The following is a 26,770-nucleotide window of genomic DNA, read 5'->3' as shown; positions in this document are numbered from 1 at the left end:
ATGCAGAATGAGGACAACAAGACACAAAATGACCAAGAGAAAATACAAAGACGCTTAAAATGGACAAAATAATGACAAAGACATGCAAAACTACAAGAACACACATGTAAAAGGACGACAAAGAGACAGAAAAGGACAAAACATCTTAACAGACATCTAAAGCAAACAATCAAAAGAAAATCAAAACAACCATGAAGAAGCAAAAGACCATAAAAGAGACACAAAACTGCAAAATTAATGAAACAACAAGAAGATATTAAAATTAAAAAGAATAATAAAATGACTACAAAGGTACAAAAAATGTGCAAAAACTGGAATTTAATGGGAGAAAATGACCATAAAAACACAAAATGTGTCCAGATAAACATAAAACAACCACAAGAAGAGTAGAAAACGAGTTATCTGGAGTTTTTTTGTCTCTTTCAGTCGGGGTGTCCTCCAGTAGGAGGAGTTCAAGGGTCTTTTCCAGGTCGGTGCCCGGGGCCCCAGTGCGCCAGAGGCCGCCCGTGGAATAAACCAGTGTTTACACAGACATGTTATTATTTATGTTTTTTATAATGAAGTTAGTTTCTGTGCAGCCAGACTCACAGTGCACATGTGAATGTGAGGTTTTGTCCTGGTGTCAGCAGCTCTGGGTGTCACAGAGGAGGAGGAGGAGGAGGAGGAGGAGGAGGAGGAGAGCAGCGACTCCCTCAGAAACCAGCTCTGCACTTTGAGCGCAGCAGCAGCGGGAGGGTGTGAAACATGGTCCGTCACGGAAATAAATAACGGGACCGGGACGGAGACGGTGTTAGAGCAACCAGAGAGGCCACAACACGAAACAGAGCCAAAGGAAAAGAAAAGAGGAAGCGGATATTTGAAGAGAGAAGAGCTGAAGTCGGTGCCACACGTTTCAGTGTCGATGTCGGAGTTTGGACACGAATACCTGCGGAAAAGAGTCCCGGTGCGTAACGAGACCCCGTCGCTCCAACACAGGTGAGACTTGGTTTAGTAACTCACTGTTTAATGGGGACAATAATGCACGGAGAGATTCACATTCATTCGGGGGAACAAGGTGAACAGGGAGTTCAACTTTTCTGCAACATGGCCGCTCAGATGTCTCACAACTTCCCAGAAGTAGGCAGCACTGTACGGGACCCCCCCCCCCCCCAGTGTCCACTGGACACCTCCAGACTTATTATACATTAGAAAGTGTGTCTAATGCCGTGTCCCTGCTCGTCTTCAGTGCTGTAGCACACAGAAGCCAGGCCCACTTTTCAGGTCCAAACTTCTATTGGTGTTCTCTTCTGTGGGAGGAACGAAATTCCATTCAAAAATCTTGTCATTTTACGTTTCCTGGCCTAATGCCAAGCATTCAGAGTTTTTTGCAACAGAACTTAGTGCTTTACTAAAACAGTTAGTGTCCACTGTGGCATTCGGCATTACTGTGTTAAGTGTGTGACTAAGGCTTAGTGGCACTTACATGTGCTCTACTGGGTGTATCTGTGTGACTTCGAATGGTTTAATAAACACTCTGCAAGATAAAAATCATTGTATCTGACCTGTGGGGTTAGGTTTAAGCATTTTCACAGCCCACAGTACCCACAAACTGTAAAATGTGTTAGAATAGATACTTAATCAGCATAGAAACAAGCTGAGATTAGTCTGCTGTCCACATAACAACGTAAATATTCAAGTGTGCAGATATGCACTCATGCAAAGATCAGTATGATGTTAGAGAATAAAGAATAGAAGTGGGTTTTTCATGTTAATTTATGATTTGTGACAATGCAGTAAATGTACTTTGCACTCATTCTCACACCATGCATTACAATGATAGATCTGTCATAGGCTAAAATACTTAATGTTAAGTTAATATTAGTTGGCTGGTTTATTCTTTGTATTTTATTCTATTTCAAATTACACTCTGCCACAAATTAAAATTCAAAATATGGTTGTTTCATCCTCCAGCAGCTGTAACTTTAGCAGTTAAAAAGGGAAACAGGCCTTCAACCAAGCAGCTTTTTATTTACTTAGTGCAAACATTCAAAGAATGGTCAAGTTCATTAACAACAGGTACAAATAAAGACCATGACGGGACTTTTCCGAACTGTTGCTTCCTGTGGAGGACGCTGGAAAAGGGATGACATAGAAAAAGAGAGAGAGAGAGAGAAAGAGATCACAGTATGTGATGGAGGGGAAACAATTAGCCGACTCAGTAGCCATTCACCCCCCTGCACACGATAGCCAGGTATGTGGTATTTCACCTGAATATCTCACCTGCAGAGGCTTCTTAGTGGTTTCTTGAGTCGAGCTTCTACTTTATTTCATCTTCATCGTCTCCATATGGAAAGATTTTATCTGATGTTGATTTACAGTTGGTGCTGGATTGCGGTTGATGTCTCCTCTGTGTGTGGGGAGATAATAGCAGTGACGGTGAAACCTGTGATTATAAGAACAGTAATTCCGATCCAGCCTCTAGTTTATGTAATTTCTTAAGAATTAAATTATAGTGAAATCTAAGTCATTTTTCCATGTTGGAGCAGTTAGATAGCCCCCTAACGCTCAGATCTCTCCACTTGTTTACTGTTTGGCATGAGTTAATGCTCAGGTGCAGAAGCTTGAAGCTTCCCAGTCAACGTTTTAGCAAATAAAGACCACTTTTTGTTGCATTATTTGTTCAACAGCTTTGAATTTTATTTGCTGCAGTGATTTTTCCACGGTCCCTGATGCACTGAGAGGCCTTCAGCTTATCTCTCCATTGAATTACATTCTCAAGGATAAAGAAAAAGTCAAGTTAGATGTTAGATAATCAGATGTTTTTAAACTACCTCAGTGCAACCAACTTTCACTTCCTATCTCTACATCTTTGTCTCTTCCTGTTGTTCTCATCGTCTTAGTTTCTCATTCTCTTCCTCCTCTCCAGTACCTTCATCTTCTGTTCTTGCTCTATTTCTTTAGAGCCTCTTTGCATTTGTTCTGCTCTTTCTTTACAGCTGGCGTGATCTTCTTACAGTAAGGTTGCAGTCTCCAGACAGGAGTCTGAAAACAAGTCATGCACATGCTATTTTCCCAGAGCCTGCTACTGCATGGGGTGGTCAGACTGAAAGCAATAATAAAACAATGTCAACTGCTGTGCTGGTGGGGACATGTTGCTTCAGGTACCAGTGAGACAATGAAATATGATCTGAGAAGGCCGCTTTGTCTCTGAGCCATGAGTGTGAATCGCATTAAAGTTGTTCTCAGTAGCACAAGTCAGGACTGTATAACTCTAGATAGTTATCTTGGAAGAAGTTGTTTTATCTTATTTCCTCTTAGTTGCCAGATAAACAGTGGAAATGTGAGTAAGCCATATTATCCAGCGCTGGTGCTCGTCAGACCCCATTCAGCATGTTGAATTAGCAGCGGACCTGTCGTTGGGCCACACAAATTGATCGTGAGGCACCGCAGTCGGGGCTATAGTTAGCTGTGGCTCTTTGATGTTGGCCTTGGGTTCTCGCGACCTTTAAAGTGAAGACAGTCAGTTTTATAGACATACCAATGACAATCCCAGGGACAGCCACAGCATGCATGTTGAAAATGACCACTGTGATCAGACATGAAGCCGAAATATTAACAGGAAGGAACCCATGTCTGAAAGAGGCTTTATTTGAAAGTTCCCATGAAGACCTCTTTAGCAGCCATCGTATCTCCACATTACAATAACCTGTAGCATGTGGAGTCCTACAAACACCCCTGGCACGCTAGCTGTCCATCCTAAATTTGTAATCTGATAAGCGCTGCTTCTGTTTTTACCTGCCTGGTGCCTGGTGCCTTTGAGGGATCAAAGGTCAGGAGGGGTAGACTGGAGACTGGAGAGGCCGGGGTTGGAGAGAGATTTGCTTTCGGTTCAATCTGCTTGACTCTGCTGCTTTTTGAAGGTGTTTCTTTGTGAAGAAAAAGTTCAAATGAAGGTTTTGTGTTGAACTGTTGAACTGCCTCTTACTTTAACTAAAAGTCTTGGCTCAGTAGATCTTCAGTCCACTGTTATTGTCTTCAGAGTGATACCTCTTACTTCATATTCCATCTTTGGTTTATAGACAGCGGTCTTGTTAGCTACTCTTGTTACTGTGAAGAGTTGTTTAGGTTCATAGGTATTAATGCATCAGTGCATGCAGCAGTGTACTGCTTATTATCGTGACCTGTCAGGGCTGATGGTGAGAATACAGAGCAGCTGCAAGTGGTAATGCAGTCATGTGGTGTGTGTGTGTGGGTCACGCTCTTTAGTACCCCCATGCCTGCCTGACGCCTGCTTGTGTACCGGCGTTCTCCCTCTGTCCCACTTGTGAATATTAGGTTTGTGGATCCACTCACAGAGCAAAGCGGTGAGTCCAGTATCTGCATTTCTTTTATTTGTAGTTTAATATTTGGCCACAAATCGAAGCCTGTAGTTATTTAAGTTCATGTTTTCACAGAGAGCAACAGGTGTATGTGCGTGGGACAGAAAGTGAGAGAGGGATGTTTGTGTTAATGTTCATCACCATTTGCCCTGCTCAGGTGTTGGGCCTGCCTGATCGTACCCGCTGTTGTGACAGAGTGTGTGTGGTTAATGCACAGGTGCTCTGATTGGGTGGTCAACACTGATGTGACAGCCACTTTACACACACAAAACTCCTGCAGCAAGATTTTTGCAGCATGCAGTCATGAATGAGTATGTCTGTGCAGGACTAAGAATGGCAGCACCAAGGGGTCACCCACTATTTTTATCATCAATCCCGCTGAGTGTCGTGTTAGATATTTGTACCAAAGATGGTACAGATGCTAAGTAATACTTTACTACTACTTTATACATACATGTCTGTATGGGTTTTGATAAAAAATCTTCTTAATTATATGATCATTTGTCATTTGTTGTTTAAAAATGTCAAACATTTGCTGTTTAAAGCATCAAAATATAATCATTTGATGCTCTTCTTGATCATAATTGGATTTTGGTCTGTTTGTCAGAGAAAACAAGAGGTGAGTTAACAGCTGTCTGCAGATAAAGATCAGACTGACGTCACATTAAATGGTGTAAATTAGTGTAGATTAATGAACAGGCTTTCAGTTTCTGTCCTCTCTGTGTTCATAGTCTTAAATGATTATCACCGTACTATTATTTCCCCTCAAAACATGAAACGTTGCATGTCAGTCATTTTAAATATGACAAGGACAGATTGTCAATACACTTTTATATTTAAGGAAACATCAGTGATTCTGCTAGTTTTGATAAATAAACATATGAAGTTTCCAGGATCCTGTGAACCACGTTTTGCAGCAGTGGTGTTCATCTCATAAATAGGTCATTTTGAATTGGACAAAATCAGGATACATTCTCTCCACAAACAAGCTTATGTGACACTTCTGCAACTACGAAGGGCGTAAACATCTGCTGGATAAATCATGAAAACAATGCTGCTGAGAACCGTGATGTTCTCCAACGTCCAGTTTACAAGCTGCTGCTGCAGCTGACAGACGTTGAAATGCGATGATTAAGTTCACATGTGGCAGTTGAGAGTTGGAACCACATCCTGAACAGGAACATTGTTTTGTTAGAACCGATATGTCAATATGTGTGGTGACATTGCAGGTATGAAGAGTAGGCGTTGAAATATCAGCTGACAGGAAATAAGTGCCTTTTATACTCAGGCTGCCTTCAGTTCACTTTGTTTTTTTATTTAGTATAATGCACATTAGAACTGCACGAGAAGTCTTATCACAGTCGTGAGTGAACGTTATAACCTGTTCTCTCTGTGATGATGTGATGAGTCTGTTTAGGCAGCGGTGCACGTGGCACGTGTGTGAACACATGACTTTACACTGTGCAAAGTGCAGACGGGGTCGACATTGATGCCAAAGACTGTATTAGTCTGTGTCCCCTGCTGTCTCCAGAAACCCTTTTTTAATTTTCTCTTCTCTGTCTTTCTGCCAGACGCCCTTTATTGAAGCTGCTCTGTTCTGTGTGACCCCCGGACACGGAGAGGTATGACCACACACACACACACACACACACACACACACATCGACACTCAGTCTCTACTTAAGCATTCAGCTGTTTTCTTAACTCTAATGGGCCTTAAGTGAGGAGTTAGTGTTAGACTGGGAGCGGATCCTCTAATTCAGACTGTGTGTATTCAGAAGTGTGTGTTTTTTCTTTGTTTTTGTTTGTGTGTTTGTTTCCGTAAAGCTCAGCAAATGTCAGCCACAATAAAACACCACGGTGTAACAGCAGTGTGCTTTGACCACACAAACACACACCGACACACATGCCTCTTTCTTTTGCTCTCCCCTGTACTTTACTCTCTACAGCTCTCAAGTCCTGAAGAGAGCACAGAGCCCAAAGTAACTCCTGTCTGTCATCAGTCAGATTAACTTTTATAGCCGACTGCGTGGGGGGCTTTTATTTCCACTGGAAACAATTAGACAGATTTGTGATTCAGGAGTAAAATTTACAGTTCGTTTTGTGAACAAAGCACTTCATGTGATTATCTGATTTGTGTTTTACGTCTAAGACAGCAGTAATTTGAAGTCAGTACGTTTAAAACATTTTACTGTCTACACACAAAAACTTCTTCTGGTAGTTTTAATAGCTCAGCAATAATTTGACAGATCCTCAAGGGTCTGTCTGTTGCCAACTATCTCGATAACGGCTCTAAAAGGTTTTATTGTTTATTCAAGTCCCCCTCGGGATAAATTTTAAGACCTATACCTTAACATATTTATTTAGTGGAAATTAGCACGTGTTAGCAAAGTAAACTGATGTTGCAGTATGCACTTTTGCAGTTTGTTCCCAATTTTAAATGGAGCATTTGCATTTTATGGCAAAACTAGGCACCAAACTACTGTCTAACATTTAAATTAACATAAATATGTAAAGATACCTAACTAAGGACACATTAACATGAACAAATTGTCTAAAATAAAGTAGGATCTCTGCATCGCAGCTGTGCCTCCACCAACCAGTGAAGTTATAGTTGTAGTTTACACATGTCTGTCTCATGGTGGTTTCCTTTGGTTCTGATTGAGGGCGACTGTTCTTAAATACTTTGGAAACATACAAGTAAAACAATTTGCCTATTTTAGGGTGAGTCAATAAAGAAAATAATATTGGGCGCCCCTGTTAAAGTTTTTAACTGTGGGTGTTCAGGCTGCTGCTGCAAAAGATGTTTAGCAGTGCAGTACTTAATGTTTAGGATTTTAGTTTTCTAATCACTTAAATGAACAAAGAGTCATTTCAGTTGTGGTTTAAGGACCATCTGTAAAACCTAAAATGTCTGACAGTAACCTCTTCCATCACTCACATTGCTTCTTACTGTTGCTCAACTGCACAATTAATGCAACTTGTTTTGATGAATAGCTAAATATGACGTCAAACACCGGCTTCCAGGTTGAAGATGAACAACTGTAATTCTCAACTTTACAATTTACATGTATGAGACAAAATGTTAAAGCATATTTTCCAAACATAGGTATTTTAACTAAATAGAACAAGATCTAAAACAGGACTTGATATCAAAACCCGTCCCTTGCCAAGCTCTTCCTGGCGCTCTGACATGGGAATGATTGTGAGAAGCGTAATTATATCTACGATGATTTAAAGCTTTCAGAGTTAAAATAGGAAGCAGACCTCACAGACCAAATGTTCCCCCATGTCAGCTTTACTCAGACAGACAGACACAGACAGACGGGGCGCAGTTATCACCCAGACCAGGCTGGAAATAACACTTTACTCACCATAGGAATCCAGTGTGGTGGCTGATGAGCAAGTGAGACTTTTGGAAACAGTCATAGGTCTTTATTTGGTTCATGTAATGTCAAAACTGAATCAGTCATTAAACTTTTTACCTGCCCCCAGTTTTTAGACATTTACTTATTTTGCTTTCTGCTGTTTAGTTAGAGGCAAATGTCAAAATCACTCTTGTGTTAATAGCAGGTGTTAGTTTAGCAACAAGACTGGAAACACATTACATCTCATTTGTTTCATCTGTACAGAACAATTAAGCATAAAAAGCACAATTTACAGTTTTATGTGGGTTACTGACGTGTGCATCAGACTGAGCACCAGATGTGTATTTGTCTATTTATTGAACTATTGCTTTAACACCTTATTGTAGGATGTTTTGATAACCGGGGACAGTGTTAGTGAAGTTTAGCTGTTAAATCTGAATGATGGTCACAGTCAGGAAGTCTTGTTCCGGGAAGTCTCTGGACTATTTTTTGATATCTTGCACTTTGCCTGTCATAATATCTTCTTTTGTTGACAGAGCACATGAGAAGGGTGGAGGGAGGCCTTTTATTTTTTTTAAATGATGGTGAAAGGCGCTGCCGTATGTCTGGCACACTGACGCATGCCCAACCCTAACCCAAAAGGCACTTTTCAGTCAAGAATCAGTTTAAGCTAAATGTCGACCAGGTTCAGTTGACATCCTGAACAGGGCTTTTATAAAACCATTATATTTAATTAAACATATTTAATATTTTCAGCTGTGTTTTTACAGTATGACTGTTACATAAGTGTAACATGAGACGGTGGTGGGCTCAGCATGGCCGTCGCTGTACTCGGTGTTGAAAGCACTTACAGAACCTGCACATCACTAACCAGCATCCACAGCCTGACAGGAACGAAGCCGCTGGATCAAGACGTGGACGAAAGTGAAGGAGAGACTGTGTTTCTGAGCGAGAAGGAGTGACTGAGAAGAGGGATCCTTCTTTTGTGTGGATGAAGCATGAAGTCTCCTGGGAAGCTTTCAAATCCTCTCTGGAATGTGTGTGTGTGTGTGTGTGTGTGTGTGTGTGTGTGTGTGTGTGTGTGTGTGTGTGTGTGTGTGTGTGTGTGTGTGTGTGTGTGTGTGTGTACTGGGGGTTGGCCTGTCACCACATTTATACAAGGAATGCAAATATTTGTGTGTGTGTGAGTTTCTGCTTTGTGGTGTAGTGTAACTGTTACCATGACGACTGTTATCCTCTGGTGCTTTCGATGTCACCTGACGGCACCGACTTTGTTTATTTCTTTCTTTCTCTATCTTTCTTTGTTTCTATCTTTCTTTTTACGTACAGTGCAGTACAGTAATATTGTGTAAATGCCACTCTGCAGATCAGATTTCACCAGCTGCTCTCGTTAATATGTTTATTTAACAACCACTCAACCCGTCCTCTGGTGGCCCTGAACTTGACTCTGAAACTAGTTTTCTAGTTTGTGTGTGCAGGTGTGGCTGTGTCAGTAAGTAAACCATGGGTGGGTTAATGAACAGCCCCCCTGGGTCAGAGTCTCTTTATAAAAGGATTGTTAATATATATTTTTATGTCGGACAGCTCAATTGAAAGATCCAACATCACTGGGGAAATGACAAAAACAACCAATTACAGGCACCACAGGGCGCCATAAAAAAGAACAAAGAGAGACCAAAGGGAAAAGAGTACAACAACATAAAACATAAAATAAGACTGTGAATAAAAAGCAAAAACAATAGAGATTAGGCAGAAAATGACTTATTAGAGACAAACACCAACACAAAATGACAGTGGAGACAATTTCTTTTCAAAATAGACACAAACTGACAAATAATGACCAAAAGGAGACAAAAACAAATATTAAATGATGATTAGGAAGAAAGAAATGTTGAAAAATGTTCACAAAAACACAGCACAGAGTAAAAAACAACCAATAACTCGTACAGAATTATTCAGAACGAGGCACTAAAAGTCCAAATCACCACGAAACAACCAAACGTAAGTCACTTTCTCATGTGAACTCTGTCTGGAGACTCAGGCCTGGACATCATGTGGAGTTGCTTTGAGGCATGTAGAACACAATGGGAGATTGTCCGAGTCAGATGTGTTCTCACTTGGGGAAAATCCTGGGAGTTTTGGCAAAGTGTTCCTGGGGAAAAACGTGCAGGAGCCACCACATGCTACAAAATGCAGAAATCAGTGTTGTGTTTGTTGCACGTCAAGGAAAAGGCAGATGCATGAGTAGAAACAACAGCACCAAAGAAAACAAGTACGATAAATACTACTGCTGTATTCACACCTGGGCACAGTTGGACATTACCCAGACTTTATACTAGGGAGCTGGTAGGTTGGTGTCTGTTTAAAGACCAGGCCAAGTGAGTCGGACGTTTGAGTTGTGACACACAGCTCCTCTGGGTAATGAGAGGTTCAGGGTTCCAGTGCATATCTGAAAACAACTATAGACACAAAATGACCTACAGGCATAAAAAGACCACAAATAATGTTTGAAATAAAAACAAAACATCCATGAGGTGGGCGCAGCAGTAATCCTGGAGCACTGTTGAGGGTAAACAGATATTTTACCCTAAAGATTGCACGACGACCGTGTTTATTTCATCAGTTCAGACAAACATCTTTCTCCGCTCTAGTCGTGCATCACGAGCTTGAGATTTTTTTAACGCTTGGATGAAACTCCAGGTGCTGAGAGCCTTTCTCTGCTGTTTTGTTTTTGTTTTTCATGCAGGATGGTGATGGAGGAGGGGGCGCTGAGCGACAGAGGGAGGGGGGCCCCAGCAACAGCAGGAGCAGAGGGGAGACAGATCTTAGTGGCGCTTGGTGAGTTGACCTTTGCACCTATAATAAGCCTAACATATCCTCTGCACGGCACACATGCAGCTTGTCGTGTCTGTTTCTGACATTTTGATTTTATTCTTTCAGTCCATCTGATCTGATTGGTTATGATTGTTTTGATTGCTTTCTTCTTACTCATACATGATTTTCTGTTTCACAGCGGAGCAGAACTTTGATGCCTTTTGTCTCTCCACGTATCGAACAGCCTGCAAGCTCAGATTCGTACAGAAGAGATGCAACTGTAAGTCACCACTGTGGGATTATCACTAACATGACAGCTGGGATTTTAGTCTCTTTTTTGTGAACGTTAACATCATCATGACTCTGCAGCTCTTCAAGGTGAAACCCAACTTTGTCTTTGTGATAAATATCTTCTCTCACTGACGTCACTACATTTGTTCTAGTGCATCTGATCGACATCTACAATGTGATCGAGGCGGTACGGGACGCCGGTCTGAACGCTGTCGAGCTCAACGCCGGCATCTCTGTGACCAGACTGGAAAACCTGGTGTCCTCCCTGTTTAACCAGCTCAGCAAGCGCCTGCCCACCACACACACCATCAACCCACGAGAGAGCACCGTCCTGTTAGTGGAATTCCTCCTGGCTGCTATGGACAGGTAGCTACAGTCCTGTTATCGGTAAACGTACATCCACATACAGAAATGAGGGTGAAACAAACTACTGAGAAATATGTGTTTGTATGTTTTCCAGTGAACCAGACAACCGGCTGACGGTGCTCTCTGTGAAGGCAATGCTAGCAATACTGTGTGGAGGGAAACTGGTGGATAAGCTTCGCTGTGAGTACCAGCCTGACTTGGAGTTTGTGTTTTTACATTTCCCTGAAAACTGGCATGAGTGTGTTAATATCAGACGTGGACTCTGCTTGTAAACAGAGATGATAAACAGGCATGATCGTTATAAAAGCAAAAGTAAATCCTGCAGCCTTTCTGCAGAACACTATATCACTACAACACGTTAAAACAGTGACATAGGAAAACAACTAACAACCAGAAACTTAATTCTGTCTCTAATATATAAACAGAATTTCCAACAAAATCTTTTTAATTTTTGTTTAATTTTGCACAAATAAAAAAACAATAAAAAACTGTAGCTTAGGAAAATGATGCTGGTGAAACTTTTATTTAACTGAAAACTTTAATTTTCCAGCTATTTTCCAGATATGGAAAAACTTCTGTTGTTTAGTCATAAACACAGGAAAAGAAAAAAATAGGTCAGACTTAGAAAGTAGATAACAAGATAACTTTATTTTTTCCACTTGTCTTTCAGCGTTTCTGTAATTGAAGCTCTTAAGTGAGAAAAACATTAGACAAATCCAAATCATAAATAAATGTTCTCCTCTGATATTTTAATTAACCTTGTTTTTATCCTAGTTTTCTAGGGATGACTTCAACAGCAAAGTGAGAGGTTGATCTGATTTCTGACTGACAAGATTCATCCAGACTTTAATATCTACAGTGACATGTTTAGGTGGAGCACCACATAAACAGTTATGCTAAATTAAATTTGTAATACAATATATGTAACATATTACTACAGAAAGAGGAAAAACAAGTATGACTATTTGCAAAAGTCTCTAAATCTTAGTCTAGTGTTGAAGTTTTCATAGAGACCTATAGATGTTACATATGTGCCATCTTGTGGAAAACACATGTCGGTGCTGCAGTTAGAGTAAAAGTTGTGATAATGGAGAACTAAAATGGGACAGTTTGTACATATGTACAGAGTTAAACAGGAACTCAGTGTACAGATACTAAATGTTCAAGGCTATTTATAGCTTCAGGTTGAACAACACCAGAATCCCAAAGGTTAGTGGTGCACGGTGAGACAAACGTCATAGAGAACAAACTCAACCTTTGGAATGGATTTCACCTGGTTTTCATACTCGTAGAGAAATGCAGATGCAAATTACTATTTATATCGTCCATGTCTGCTTAAGTATTGTCAGATGCTGTTGTTTGATTATGACCTGTGTAGTGTGAAATCTTTTTAAATTCATTCCTTGTTAACTGTTTGTTTTCGTGTTTGTGTGCAGATGTGTTTTCTCAGGTGTCTGACTCCAAAGGTGCGTTGGTACAGTCACAGTTTGATGCTTTTCTAAGGGAGGCCCTCAGGCTGCCCACTGCCGTACATGAAGGACCGTCCTTTGGCTACACGCACACATTAGCACGCTCATGCTTCACACAACAGGTCGGTCCATCTGTCTTTCATTACACAGTAAATCAGTGCAGTTTCATATTATGTATGTATGATTTCTCTGCACAGGTTAATAATAACAGATTCCAGTGGCTCTTTTTTTAATTGTGATTTATTCTGTGTTTATTCACGTAGAAGAGGGTGATGCTCAACATGTTCCTGGACATCGTAGCCAACCCTCCCGAGTGTCTCGTCTGGCTGCCTCTCATGCACCGCATGGCCAACGTCGAGCATGGTACAAACACACACACACACAAGGAATTCAGAAACACACCGCCAGCTAATCTTAATAGCTGAAATTCACTTCAGTTCATGCATCCCGGTGTACAGGTTGTTGAAAATGGAGTTCTTAGTCCTTTTCTGATAGGAGTTATATCCCATTTTCTTGATTTCTGCCTGGAGATGCAGTCGCCAGATGCATCTGGCAAAAGAACTTTCTGCAATTTTTAGCCTTGAGTTGGGGAAGAGTCAGAAATCACAAAGGTACAGATCAGGTGAGACATTCAAAATAGGTTGCACAAGTGAAGATGGTGGCTCTGGTGGCTTGATATGCAGGAGCGTCGTGGTGAAGGACTCAGTGTCTCCACTCAGACTTGGTACTGGTGCTGTACTTTTCTTAGCTAAACTTTGGACCAGTTCAAACTGAGCCAACTGCTTCTGGACGCCTGCTGTCTGACAGGTTCTCTGTCTCTCGCCCGTCTTCCCCCCAGTCTATCATCCTGTGTCGTGCTCCTACTGTCGTAGCAATGGCATGACGGGCTTCCGCTATCGCTGCCTCCGTTGCCGTGGTTACCAGCTGTGTCAGGACTGCTTCTGGCGCGGCAACACCAGCGGATCACATAGCAGCCAGCATCACATGAAGGAGCACTCATCCTGGGTGAGTCACTGTGTGGTTACTCATTCGTGTGTGTGTGTGTGTGTGTGTGTGTGTGTGTGTGTGTGTGTGTGTGTGTGTGTGTGTGTGCATTACCAGCAGTAATTGTCAAACTTCACAGCAGCACTTTTAATTTGAGTCTGTTGATATTTTGTGTGGAGGAATTATTTGTATTCATGGTGACAACCAGTAATAGAAGAAGTTCAGCTGCTCACCTGGTTTTAGGAGTAATAACAACTTACCATTCTTAACTGAAAAACTCATCCTCGCTCCACCAAACCCCCTGATTAACTGTTTAGGAGCTGCCAGGAGATGGCGTTAAGACAGAGATATGTGCAGATTCTGTGGGAGGAGAGATGTTTCTAACCCTCTCTGACAGAGTTCATTTAACGATACTGTTTGGACCACAGTTTAATAGTTTTATGGTAAATGTTGTGCAGGATGAGATTGTTTCGACCAAGAAAAACACACGTGGCTGTTTGGACAAATAAATCTATTGTAGCTCGACAAAACACAGAGATGGACAGGAAGCTCTAATCCAGGTTTAGATAGATAGATAGATAGATAGATAGATAGATAGATAGATACTTTATTGATCCCCAAGGGGAAATTTTAGTATTGCAGCAGCCATTACACAGAAAACATTTGAACCCTACCTACTACAGCAATATAATTGGTATAAATCATGTAACTAAAACTTTTAATATTTATTTCATCTTCTATTATCTGTGTTTTTGCCCAGAAACATAAAACTTTTACTTTGAAAAGTGATGATTTCAGCATTTAAACTTCCGACTGTCTAGAACTTAAGAGAAATGACAACACATCCGTATGATTCGTACTTCTCTGGTTGGAGTATTGTAAAACCTACCCCCTCACTAAATGGTAAAACTACTCCACTCTAATACTCCTACATCAACTTTCAGTACAGTTCCTATGTAAGTAAAAAGGTCCAGTTTGACGTGTTGACTGTACAGTACATCCCCTGAATTGCAGTGGAGTAAATGGAGTTGCTGTAGCCTTAAAGGAAAAATGTTTACCATGAAGGACCAAAGTATGATTAGATGGAAACATGGTTGTTGAATTATTCATCACAAAGTCTTGGAATAATTTGTCTTATTAATGTTTCACTAAATCTCCAGCTCCTGCTTGTCCGACAAAATCTCCTCATCACAGGCTCATCCTCCTCCTGATAATCCTCAGCAGCAGACTTTACATATCATTTACAGCAGGATTCAGCTTTGGGCTGCAGTTTATTCTCAGTTTACCTGATTTTCATGAGGAAAGTTAAATAAAGTACTTTTAGCAGCTGCAGGAAATGTTTACACATGTAAATAAACAGAAAACTATTTATGAAGTTTGACCTGATGTGTGTGTGTGTGTGTGTGTGTTTGTATAGAAATCACCGGCGACAAAGCTGGGTCGAGCCCTGGGCAGGACTCTGGGCTGTGTGTCTTCCAGAGAGCCCCCCCACCCCATTTACCCAGAAGAGCCTGAGAGGACCCTCAACCTCGCCAACTTAGTGTAAGACCTATTTGTTCATAACAGAAGGTTAAACTATAAACACTGAGACGTATCTACTACCACTTGTGGCTGAGTTGATGCTTCATTTAAAAATAAAAGAGAAGCTCCACCTCTGTGGACGAACGGTCCGGCTGCTCCGCCCCTTGCGGTGGATCTCACGCGGTTTGATTTTCCAAACATTAACAGACTGGATCATTACAAACCTGCAACCATTAGGCACATATTCAGTCAGGCACACAGAGGCTGCACTTGCCACAGATGTGAGTATGTTTCCAGCGACGCTCCATCAGATTTCGACCCCTCGTCAAACGTAGTTTGTTGTGAATTTCTGCTGCTCTGAATCTGCGGTTCGTTCTTTCTCTTCCTCTCCTTCTTTCATTTTCTCCCTCTGGTGATCTTTGGCCTGTCTGTGTTTGCTCAGACCAGTGCAATTCACTGTTGCATGAATGCACTCAAGAGCACGTGAGAGCGTGTGAGTGTGGGAGAATGTGTGTTTTCTGATAGGAGGGCCTTTGTTAGTAAATGATTCAATGCGGTTATGCTCAGTCTGTGTTTGAGCTGTTGATCATGTGGGTGTGATACTTTTTCTGTGTGTGTGTGTGTGTGTGTGTGTGCACAGCCCTTCTCGACCTGTTGGAAACACCAGTGAAGCCATGTTGTTGTCCTCATCAGCACCCGAGTCTTCAAAGAGGTAATGACTAACATTTTTCTGTGGATGAAGGCCGCGAGTAATGACTCGTTTGTTATGTTGTAAATTGGATTTTCTTCAACATGGAGTTAACACCAATCAGATCAGAGCGCTCCGATCTGATGAGCAAGAGGTTGACGGGGTTGAGAAAGGTGGAGGAGGTTTGAGTCATGCAGCACTGAAACGACAGCTGACAGAAGCAGAGAGGGAGGTGTATTTATAATAAAACTTTGACAGCTAAGAATTGATTTAATCACAGAGACTGTGGCGGAGAATGATTGGGTAGAAAGGTGAGGCACCCTGTGAGCGAAGGTGACAAAGAGACGATGAGACAGAGAAGGGAAAAAATGTAGAGTATGAGCTGCTCAGTGAGTCTGAAGCTTTTTTTTTTTTCATTTTAAAGTTTCCTCAAATAATTTTTAATTTTACTGAAAACTAAATGTAAAATCCCCAGTACTGTTCTTATCTAGGCTCAGGGTGTGTTTAATGACGCATTAAGGACATTATGTAGAATTATTTTAACTTGAGCTAAGTTTATGTCACCATTTAAAAAGATGAATTTTACTATAATTCTGACATTAAATGAAAGACTCCAACCTTTATGTAATAAAACAATAATAAATAGTGACAGCAATGATAAAATAATAATCGGATCAAGACTTTATGACTCCATTCTTGATGAAATTGGAATTTATTTTCCTAAATTGAAGCATTTTTAATGATCTTTTTAATGTTATATTTTGGATTTTGTTACATGTATTCTCTGCTTTTAATGATAATCAACAGTACAAATGATATTTGGCTGTGAAGATATGTGATTTATAGTAAATTGAAATATATAAACATCTTAAAATAGAGAATCTACAACATGTTCATTCAGAGCAGATGCTGTATTGACAATATCTTAGTAACAATCATGTCTGTCAGCGTGAACTCGAGTTGTTTCTATGAAAACGGGTGAGATGGGTCAATAATCGGCGTGTGTTACACTGACGCTGTTTTCTTTCTGTTTTCTGTCATCCAGTGTGTTGGCGGCTCAACGTATGAACGAGGAACACGCTCTGATCGCGGCATATGTGAATCGCCTCCAGAGCAGCCCACGGTGAGGGAGGTGCAGGGGTGCAGCAGGGGGTCGGTTATGTAAGAGACTCAGGGAGGGTGTCAAGAGGAGAGCAGCACAGTGAGGCTTCAACTGAGTCAGAGTCCAAATTTAATCCTATGACTTATTAGCATTATGATAAAGAGAGCAAAAACAGCACAAGGGAAACGTGCAGTATCATCTAGAGAGGATTATTTTTGATACTCACTCAGCTGCCACCTATTACATGTACATTCCTCTAAGTGGATATACTTTCAAAATCAACCTTTGCTGAAGCTTTTTAGTTGAGCTGCGATTCCCAGTCTTCTTGCTCCATGACTGTGAATCACAGAGCTGCTGTAACGACCAATGCAACAAACGTTTTGTTCAATTTTAACTATATCTGGGTGAATATTTTACCCTGTTCCACCTTCTGTGTTATTGCCTGTTTCCATATTAGTTATGCTTTTGCTCCGTGCAGCGTTGGACCATTCATACTGGTGATATTTTATATTTCAGTCGGCTGTGTTTGGTTTTGTTTTTCGTTCCTGAGAGTCTGGTGTTAGTTTTTGGCCATTTAACTGATCATTAGCGTATTTTGTTGCCTGTAAAGTTGCTCATTTTCCTGCTCCTGTGTGTCAGTAGTGTGGACAGTCCCAGCAGACAAGACGAGGAGCACAAACTGATCGCTCGCTACACGTCACGACTGGCCGAGGCCGACGGCGCAGGAGTAAGTCGACAGCACCTTATTTTCTGTTACACACAGTAACCTGATAAAAGAGCGAGTACACAGTCAGGTTCTTTTCTTTATTTTCTAAAACTTAAATGACCAACGAACTAAACCAAAAGCCTTTAGAAACTAAGAGGTGTGATTCTGTCTGTGTGTGTTTCAGGTGATACCTCAGCGCAGCATCAACTTTGATGTGAACAAACAGAAGAGGGAGCTCATTGCTCAGCTGGAGTGCAAGAACAGGTTAGAAACCATGTAGATGAGTTAAGTCGAATACGATTACTAACTAGGTTACTTTTCCTTATTCGATCTGTCACTTTGTAGGTGTTTTTATGACTGTATGAATGTAAATATGCAGTGCAGGATTATTATTGTATACGACATTGGAAAATAATACAAAGACTATTGATTTGAAGCATTTTCACCAATTGGAATGAAAAAATTTACCAGAAAAAAATGTAAAACATTGAAGAAACGAATAATGATTGTTTAAAAAGTGCAGCCTACAACCTTTAAGATGGTGATATAGCTCTGCAGGTCCTGTATGAATGTATGTATGTATTAATATGTATTAATATTAATGTGTATTAATATTAAATATTGATAGTAAGTGGTTAGACTACAACAAAAACATTTTGATAAAAAAACTAACTCAGGTAACAGAACCTGTGCTGTAGAAGCTTGATCTTGACAAAACAATCTGTGTGTTTTGAAACGCGTCGAAGACCATTACTGCCCATTTACAGTGGTGCTGGAAGAATGTTCTGTGGACTCGCATATTTTTGTCACACACAAATGTCTTTTGCGTTGTTTTAGGACTATTATCAAAATCTGCTCATGTTTTGGGTCATTTTTATGGAAGAAATACTTTAAGGGGTTCACAGACTTTCTGGAGCCACTGTGTGTGTGAGCTTGTGTCATCTAAATGCAGCTATTTATTGTAGCTTTATTATAGATTTAAACTGACTATCACTTATATTCCACTCGTAAAGCATACAGAAGTCTGTTTAGTCATGTAATGCTCCCACACTTTGCTGACTAGTACGTTTTTTTAATTTCCCAGAGAGATCCTGGCAGAGATCCGACGTCTGCGTGCAGAGCATGACGCGGCGTGCCAGCCCAGCCCGGAGAAGGGCAGTACCAACCCGACTCTTCTGGCTGAGCTTCGGCTGCTCAGGTAAACACAGACACCATCACGGATCAGGAGTTACTGTAGCTTGATGTAAATATACAAACAAGCGGGTGGGTGTGACTTGACCCTGTGAGTCAGTTCCACAGAAATGAAACCCAAATATCATGAAAGTTTGTCCGTTGTTTACCACAGTGGAAGGTTTGGCGGGAAATCGTGTTGCTTTGCAGCACAGAGGGAGAGTGCTTTAGGGCAGATGGCCGTGACAGATGGTGGATTTTCTAAAAAACAAATGTAAAATTCTTGTTCAATGTGTTTATGGTTTTCTGTAAGAACAAAAGCTCAGAGGAGCGGGAGAAGTTGGAAGAGATGACGTTTAATCGGTCTTTATATAGAGCAATAGTAAATCTGCAAACATAGAAAAGAGCTACCAGTTTATCCACTGGGATCTCATTTGTTCAAATCATTTTATTTATACAGCTCAATGTCACAAATTTACCTCGCGGGGCTTTAAAATCTGCACAAATCAAACATATCCAATGTGTCTTTTCAGCATCATCTTAATTGAATTTGCTGTTTTTTTATGTCTCTCACCAGACAAACAAAACACAGTGACTTTATTTTGGACAAATCCAAATCTGTTTAGTAGATTGTTTGATTGTAATCTTTAATCTTCACCTTTGTCTGAGTTTAAATTGTAAAAATCCCACTTTAAAAACAGACACCTGTGGATGAATGAGTGTAGCTACTGGAGTTATTTATGTGACACGATCACATGCATATTACTTTGGATTATGGAACGTTTTCCAACTGAAGTTTGGTGAAGTTTGCATCCAGAGCAGATTGTCTGGAAGTCTGTTTGAGCCCTCAGCACTATTTGCATTAAGCCTTTGATTGTAACTTGCTAAACTGACAGGACCAACTCTCCTCTCTGTCTTCTGGAGTTGTCCAGTGGTATGATATCGTTTGTATCATAACATAAAACACAGTTAACTTTCTAGTGGTCACTCGCTTTAAGGATTTTTTAAAATATATATTAGTACACATGTAAAAGAGGTCTTAAATGGACAAAAAAATAAAGTAGAACCGTTGAAGCTTTATTGAACTCTTGAATCACAATGACCCAGCTCTGGATCTATTTTATGACTCAGACTCTCTTTGTTTTAAATGTTTATTTTCTCATTTATATCCTAGCATGTGAAGTGAAGCCAAGTCAGAATGAGAAGAGTTGTGTTCATGCTATAATGTCACATCCAGACCGCAAACTGTGTACAACACTGTTACTCTGGTTTGATGTGAGTCAGCACATCTGATATCAAATGTAGACTCTTAAAGCTCAAACTCTTTCTGCTTTCAATTCACAGTAAACAGTAAATTCATCATTTGGATGCAGTGTGGACCTACTTTGTGCTCCTGCTGTTGCAGGCGACTTAGCTGTATTTAGCCGTAGCCTGTGTTCTGTGGAATACGCTGGTGGTTGCACGTAAGATCTGAAGGTCTAGTTTCAAGGCCTTTCTGGTGTGACATCAAGAAAATGTCATTCTGTTCCCTCATCTAATTACTTTATGGTTTCATTTTCTCCTGGCAAAGCTCTCATCGGAGCTTCTGCTGCTCGATCTCCCGAGTGTCTTTCGACGAGGATCCGGTCCCATCGGTCTCTCATTTCACTAACTAGACAACTTGACAACTGTTAGGATAAGTGCAGGAGGGAGATGGGAGCTTTTTGGCAGGTTCCCAGCTTTGATTCAATCACTCATTAACCACATCAGACACAGTGCAAAACGAAATAGCCAGGACTGATGATAGATGTCAGGACTGAAATATTGCGTATTAACTCTGAAGGTCTGTAGTGTGAGAAGTGTAATCTCGCCACATGTTCTTTTAGTCTCACTACGCCTTTGGCCTTCTCTCGGGTTATTTTCATCCTGCCGGCTGACGTCCTGTGATGTGACAGTAATGGAGGATGTGTGTTTGTGTGTGTGTGTGTGTGTGTTGCAGGCAGAGGAAAGATGAGCTGGAGCAAAGGATGTCGTCTCTGCAAGAGAGCAGGAGGGAACTGATGGTGCAGCTGGAGGGGCTGATGAAGCTGCTCAAGGTGACACACACACATTATTGTTTTTTGCACGGTGCGTCTTCACAAAGTTTCCCTTTTTTCTCTGCACCTCCTTTTCCCTCTGATATTTCCCCTTTATTAGTTTCTCCCTTTTCTAGCTCCGACTGTATCTGACCTCTCCTTTTCCATCCTTTGTGTCTCCTGATTTGTTTCCGACTGTTGTGACCCTGTAGGATGAGGAGCAGCGTCAGGCAGTAAGTTTATCTCCGCTTATGCTGGTGTCAATGTGCCATTTACCTCCTCAGCAGAACCTTTTCTATATAATAGAGATGAAATGTATGTGTTATAAATGAACAGTGACCTGTAGCATCTCTCCTAAATCTGTCTCATAGGCGCAGGCAGCTGGATCTTCCCACGCTTCTCCTTCTCGGCCAAGCCCGTCAGCCTCCCGCTCTGTGGGTGCTGCATCTCCCCAGACTCACATGTACCCTCCCCAAGACTCCCTCGCCGGCGTCGGTGGTGATGTACAAGAGGCTTTTGCTCAAGGTAACTTTGAGTAAATTTCCTGTGTCACTGTGTTGACCTTTTGCAGTATAATTATAATAACAACCTGGATAATACTGATGCTCAGTGTTCAGCAGGTGTCTTAACCTAAATGTATGAATATATCGCTGTGTATCTGTCAGTCTGAGCAGTGTGCAGGTTAGTTAGGTCAGTTAGGAAAACTAGAATCAGTGGATGGAGTTTATCAACATACACAACACCTCAGCTAGAAAGTAAACAGTGAAATACAAAGTTAAACTAGGGGAAAAAGATCAACCTAATACATTTGAACCGTTTGCACTCGTCACTTTACACAACGCTGTGCAAAGTGAATCAATTGTGACATGACAGTGTTCAGAATGTCCACATTTTTCCATATGTTACCTGAATTTCTGCCCTTATAATTGTGCATTTACACGTAAACACAGATCAGATCCTCTATTATAGATGTTCAGTCAACAAAACTGAACATCATCACCTTCATGGTGACAGATTTCTTTTTTGCAGGACTGTTAATCACCTGCATTATAGAGGGGGTTCCTAATAAAGTGGCTGAGTGTATATTTTCAGATTGAAAAAAACTAAACTGTAATTGATTTTAATGATTTTAATCGTCATCTGTAAACAATTGTTGAGTCATAAAGGGAGCTGTGTTTTTACCACATGTATTTATTGAATCTCTGCTCGGCTACATGCAGCAGTTTCCCATCAGCTGGTGTTTGAGAATAATTTCAGACCACAAGACATGAACAAATATTTCAAGAAGTGAATTGTCAAGGAAATTCTGTGTCATGGTAAAACATGTTTTTTAACAAGAGCACATCTCTACAGAGATTTGTTGTGGAGCATTAAGTCGAGTCAAGCTCTCGACTATTTGTGGTTAATTAATTCTGGTTTGTTTTTAGATTTACTCTTGAGAAAAATGCTTAATGTGTAAGGAAGTGGAAAAGGAGGCAGTTTTCAGATTGAATGCGATTCACATTAGCTCATTTAGGTGATGATGATTTTATTATAAGTGGAGCTAAAGTGAGACAGTTTAACTGCATTTTAAATGCATTTCTTTGCCTGCATTTCTAAACGGTAGTGAAACATTGCTTTTATTTGCTTGAATCCAGTAGGATGTCACACACTGTTTTAATCAGCTAGGAGGCGAAATTCATCCTAGTGTCACACAAAAGCAATTAATGCTTACAATTAATATGGTAATAAATGTTTGGAAAAATAAATTTACTCATCAGTGTGTTAGATATTTTTGAGGAGTTTCAAATTGGCTTTTCGTCAAAATGCCCGGACTCATTATGACACCGACCAGTGATGTTAAATCTGCATTATGTGATACTGATATGATAAAATGGTGCTCTCTCTCTATTTAGGCCCAAGAAGGAACCTGAGGAACGACCTCCTGGTAGCAGCTGACTCCATCACCAACACTGTGTCTTCACTGGTCAAAGAGCTGCACTCTGGTACAATAAAGACACACAGGACACACACACCTCCTTAGTGTCCTACAGATGTTTTCTGTGATCTCCTTTGTAGTTTCCAAATACAAATTGAGAGAAACATCGTGTTCCCTGTTTCTGTGCGTCAGTTGGTGTAAAACTGATCATTAGGTTCATTTTTTATGTTTTTGTTTTCTTTTAAACTAATTGATGTGTTTTAGAAGTTAATGAAATGTGGGTTAGATAGATGTCGGGTTCATGTGCTGACATTTTACCCTCATTTTCTGACTAGATGATGGTCGAGAGGAAGAGGAGAGATTGTTGAACGGGAAGGACAGAGGTATATAAATCTCTCACAAGTGTTTCATTCTCTCCTGACTCTACTTGCTGCCTGAAGTAGAAATCCTGTCACACTAATGATCATTGTAAAGTGTAATGCACCGAAAGCCTTTGGGAGTGTGGTGTCACTGTGTTGGTGAAGAGTTAGTCCCTGAAGCCAAAAACCCCATATGTTTGGGTTTGTATAACAGGAAATATGAGCAAACGAGCAATTTACATTTAAGAAGCTGTTCACTTTGGTGTCCTCAAAAATGACTAATAATTATCCAAATTGTCAGCTGACTAATTTCCTAATCAACTAATCTATTGAAGTGTAGAGTACAGGTCAGGTTCTCGTTGCAAGAAAATGTTCCACGTGTGTCCAGTTACAATAATCCAGTTACTTATAAACTACGTTACTAAAAATCAGATTCTTCAGACCCCTCTAGTGACTGTGACTGTCCTGAGATTAGTTCCCTGAACTGTGCTGTGCTCATATTCAGTAGCCCAGTTCTGCCCCTGATAGTTCCCTATTAACCATGATGTAGGCATAACTTGTACCGATCAACGCCAGAAGATATCTGGTGCTTCGGAAAGCCTGGAAATACCAGAACTATTCCTTTAAATGTTAAACTTTCCCCTTGTCTGTGCGACCACGTGCGCTCTCGCTGTACACGCTCCACTTATTCTGCAGGTGCTGTGGTCGTTACAGTAGCAGGCTTCATTAACGTGCCGTCTCATTAGCCGTGCTTTATGGAGCCCCTCCTCTTTACGAGAGGACCGCCTGCAGAGACGAAGTGGTGAAACTGCTTCCTGGTCGTCTCCCTCGGACTCAGACTAAATACTCATTAGAATACTAACCCTGAGTGCAGGGTCCAGACGCCATGTTAAGTCTTAAAGTTGGTGAGGCTGCTCACAATAAAGTATTTTTTCTCTGGAGTAAGTCGGTTTGTGTAGCACCTGCCAAGTACAGACTTGTTTTATGTTTCTATACTAAGAGCTGGTCTGGTTCTTGTTATAGTCTCTGGCAGAAACCTGTATCAACTTCCGACTGCTAACTGCTCTCTCTCTCTTTAGCAGGTTAAAACGATCACAGGCCAAACAAAAACGGTAAGTCGTAGCATGTAACTCTCTTTTTACTACACAGTTCAAGCTGAGTTCAAACTACTTTTTAGCACTAAAGTATGGTGCAAACTGCCATTTTTTTTTTTATAAAAAACTTTTATTAGAAAAAAGGCTGTAATTGTGTTGCATGTGGAAAAACTCGACGGAACAACTTGTTTATATGTTTACACAGCCCCACATAAAGCAGCAACATCCCTGTTGCAGCACCCACAAGAAACAGGAAAAAGGAAAAGCACAGTTGTGTTGGGAGTTAGAATCAATTTCTTTAAAGACTAATCAGAATGAAATTTTGCAGCAAATTCGGTTTCAAAGACATAATTACCAACTTAAACTGATGTGAAATGTTTCCTAGTGGTGTCTTCATTTTTAATAGGTGTACAGCGTATTTGGGACTTAGATGAGGAGATTGGTGCTACTCTCATGATTGAACACTGTCATAGACATAGAAACACAGACTTCAACGATGCAGAAAGACCTCAGAGACACAACATGAGTACAAACGGATACCAAAGTACAACAAAGTCATGTAGTAGCTACTTTAACTTGAAGTACTTGCATATACGTATTGTGCACTTGTGCCTCCTCTGCTAACACGATAGCAGAATCAATCTTCTTATCTGATGCTCAAAAAGGAAGCAAGGATGCAGAAGTTACCCTTTTCCTGTAGTCCTACTGTGTATGACAAGAAGATGTTTGTCGCTCTCTCCTCAGGCAGCGTGATATCTCATCTTGGCCAAAGAAAACCAACCCTGCTGGGATTGAAATCTATCTGCTTTACACATCGTGAGCCAGTTGGGGGATTAGCGCTCCACTGCCAATCGGCCGATAATGATGCTGGTCACCAAATGACCCTCCCGGGGTCCCTACTGATGTATAGCTGTGATTCTGTGTGTGTCTTGTCACTGTGGTTTTACTTTTGTTTTGATTTGATCATGCATTGCTAAATCTGAAACCTACTGATTTGTACTGTAGCGTGTGTGTGCGCTCTGCGTTTTCGAGGTGCAGGAGGGTCGAGTAAGTGAGAGGGACACCGTGAAGAGACAGAAAGGTGTTTTGAGGAAGTATGTGAAGGATTAAAGGTTCAGGATCGGGTGGAGATAGAGTATGTCACCATATTTGAGAGAAAAAGAGGCAAAAAGACCAGAAGTGAGTTGTAAAGTTTTACGTTTTGGCACTGTGTGCTTAGTATTTATTGCTTTTTTTTTTGCTCTTTAGTCATTCAGTTTGAGTGTTTCTGTGTACATGTGTGGTCAGGTCCTGCTGAGACGATAAGCTTTAATAGGACATTTCCTGCTGCATCTACCCCAGACTAGCGCCTGGTTGTGGATGCTGGTTTGATAGCAGCTCAGGTTGTTCAGGACTTCAGGACTCTGTGGATTCCCGGTACTGATGTGTGTGTGTGAGTGTGTGTGTGAGTGTGTGAGGACAATAGAAAATTATTACTGAACACTTTGCTTCAGAAGAATCCATTTATTTGTAGAGTAGCAAAGTGAGTGAAGAACAGGTCTTCCAATTAAAAAAAAAAAAAAGTGAAACCATTAAAGGTTCAGTTCACCCACTTATCTCTAGGACAGTGTCGTCCTGATTTATCTCAACTCAAAAAACACAAAAAAATCATGCAAACAGACACAGATTTTCTAGCAAACCAAAAATAAGTTTAAGGAGGAGGTGGGTGAGTCTTCAGTTCTTAATGCTGACAGTACATGAAGTGAAAAACCATTTACTGTATTCTGTTTCATTTAAGGCCATAACCTGTGAGTCACAAGTGGTTAATTTGAAAGGGTCAGAAAGATCAATGGTGTCAAACCACGAAGATAGTTCTGAGGTTATTTGTCAGAGGTTAGACATGAATGTCAGCCTCCTTAATATGACTGAGGTGAATGACATTAAAAAACAGAGCTGCAGCGTCTCTGCTACTCTGGAGACTCCACACACTTACTGTGGACTTTTTAATTGTTTCATTCATTGATTTCATGTTTGGTCTCCTGGTTAATATGAATTACAGTGTTATGTCAGCACCATTAGATGTAAATATTCGAATGTTATTCTAACGGGCAGAGACAATTAGACTGTATGAAAATGTACCCATGATGTGAACTGGAGTCTCCATCATTTACATTATCTATGCAAAACAATTCGACTTCTCACACTTCATGCTGCCTTTAAAGGTTCATGTAAAATTCACAGCATCGTGGCGTCATGTACATTTACTTTCTTTCACCAGCCCTCCACTCTGTCTGGCTGCCTGCTTGCAGCTGGGCATGTCACATTGTCATTGTGGCAGTACGTATGAGGGGATGTAATAAATGAACGAGCTCATGTTTCAGAGTGTATGTGAAGAGAGTGAGCGAAATCAAGACTGACAGGACGAACGCGCCCTAACACGAATCTGTAAACACGTTCAGCTCTGAACCTGCACGAGCTGACGGCGTGAGTGAAAAGTGTGGATTATTTGCAATAAATGATATTTAACGTC

At 40.8% G+C, this 26,770-nt stretch overlaps 1 protein-coding gene across 3 annotated transcripts; it reads left to right on the top strand.

The window, feature by feature from the left end:
- The first annotated feature begins 675 nt into the window (after positions 1-675).
- Positions 676-26,770, top strand: dtnba (dystrobrevin, beta a). 3 transcript variants are annotated; one of them, XM_026340862.1, is made up of 21 exons: positions 676-975; positions 5,930-5,980; positions 10,472-10,563; positions 10,739-10,819; positions 10,983-11,196; positions 11,291-11,376; positions 12,633-12,787; positions 12,929-13,028; positions 13,504-13,670; positions 15,067-15,191; positions 15,811-15,882; positions 16,904-16,981; positions 17,603-17,687; positions 17,851-17,930; positions 18,751-18,864; positions 20,815-20,911; positions 21,262-21,415; positions 22,786-22,875; positions 23,144-23,191; positions 24,247-24,279; positions 25,006-26,770. In XM_026340862.1, exons 3-20 carry the CDS (start codon positions 10,473-10,475, stop codon positions 24,252-24,254), a joined length of 1,845 nt encoding a protein of 614 aa, XP_026196647.1. In that variant the 5' UTR covers positions 676-975; positions 5,930-5,980; position 10,472; the 3' UTR covers positions 24,255-24,279; positions 25,006-26,770. The 3 variants fall into 3 exon arrangements, with proteins under 3 accessions (XP_026196647.1, XP_026196648.1, XP_026196646.1); XM_026340863.1 differs by having other exon boundaries at positions 17,600-17,687; positions 24,250-24,279; XM_026340861.1 differs by having other exon boundaries at positions 17,600-17,687.

The sequence above is a fragment of the Anabas testudineus genome, chromosome 24 (genome assembly GCF_900324465.2).
Source record: "Anabas testudineus chromosome 24, fAnaTes1.2, whole genome shotgun sequence".
Lineage (NCBI taxonomy): Eukaryota > Metazoa > Chordata > Actinopteri > Anabantiformes > Anabantidae > Anabas > Anabas testudineus.
This window is presented reverse-complemented; position numbering and strand designations above follow the sequence as displayed.

Coding starts and splice junctions, on each gene's coding strand:
- dtnba (XM_026340861.1), top strand. CDS start 10,473: ATGGTGATGGAGGAGGGGGCGCTGAGCGACAGAGGGAGGGGGGCCCCA. Junction 11,197..11,290: donor CTCCTGGCTGCTATGGACAG/GTAGCTACAGTC, acceptor TATGTTTTCCAG/TGAACCAGACAACCGGCTGA. Junction 15,192..15,810: donor CTCAACCTCGCCAACTTAGT/GTAAGACCTATT, acceptor GTGTGTGCACAG/CCCTTCTCGACCTGTTGGAA.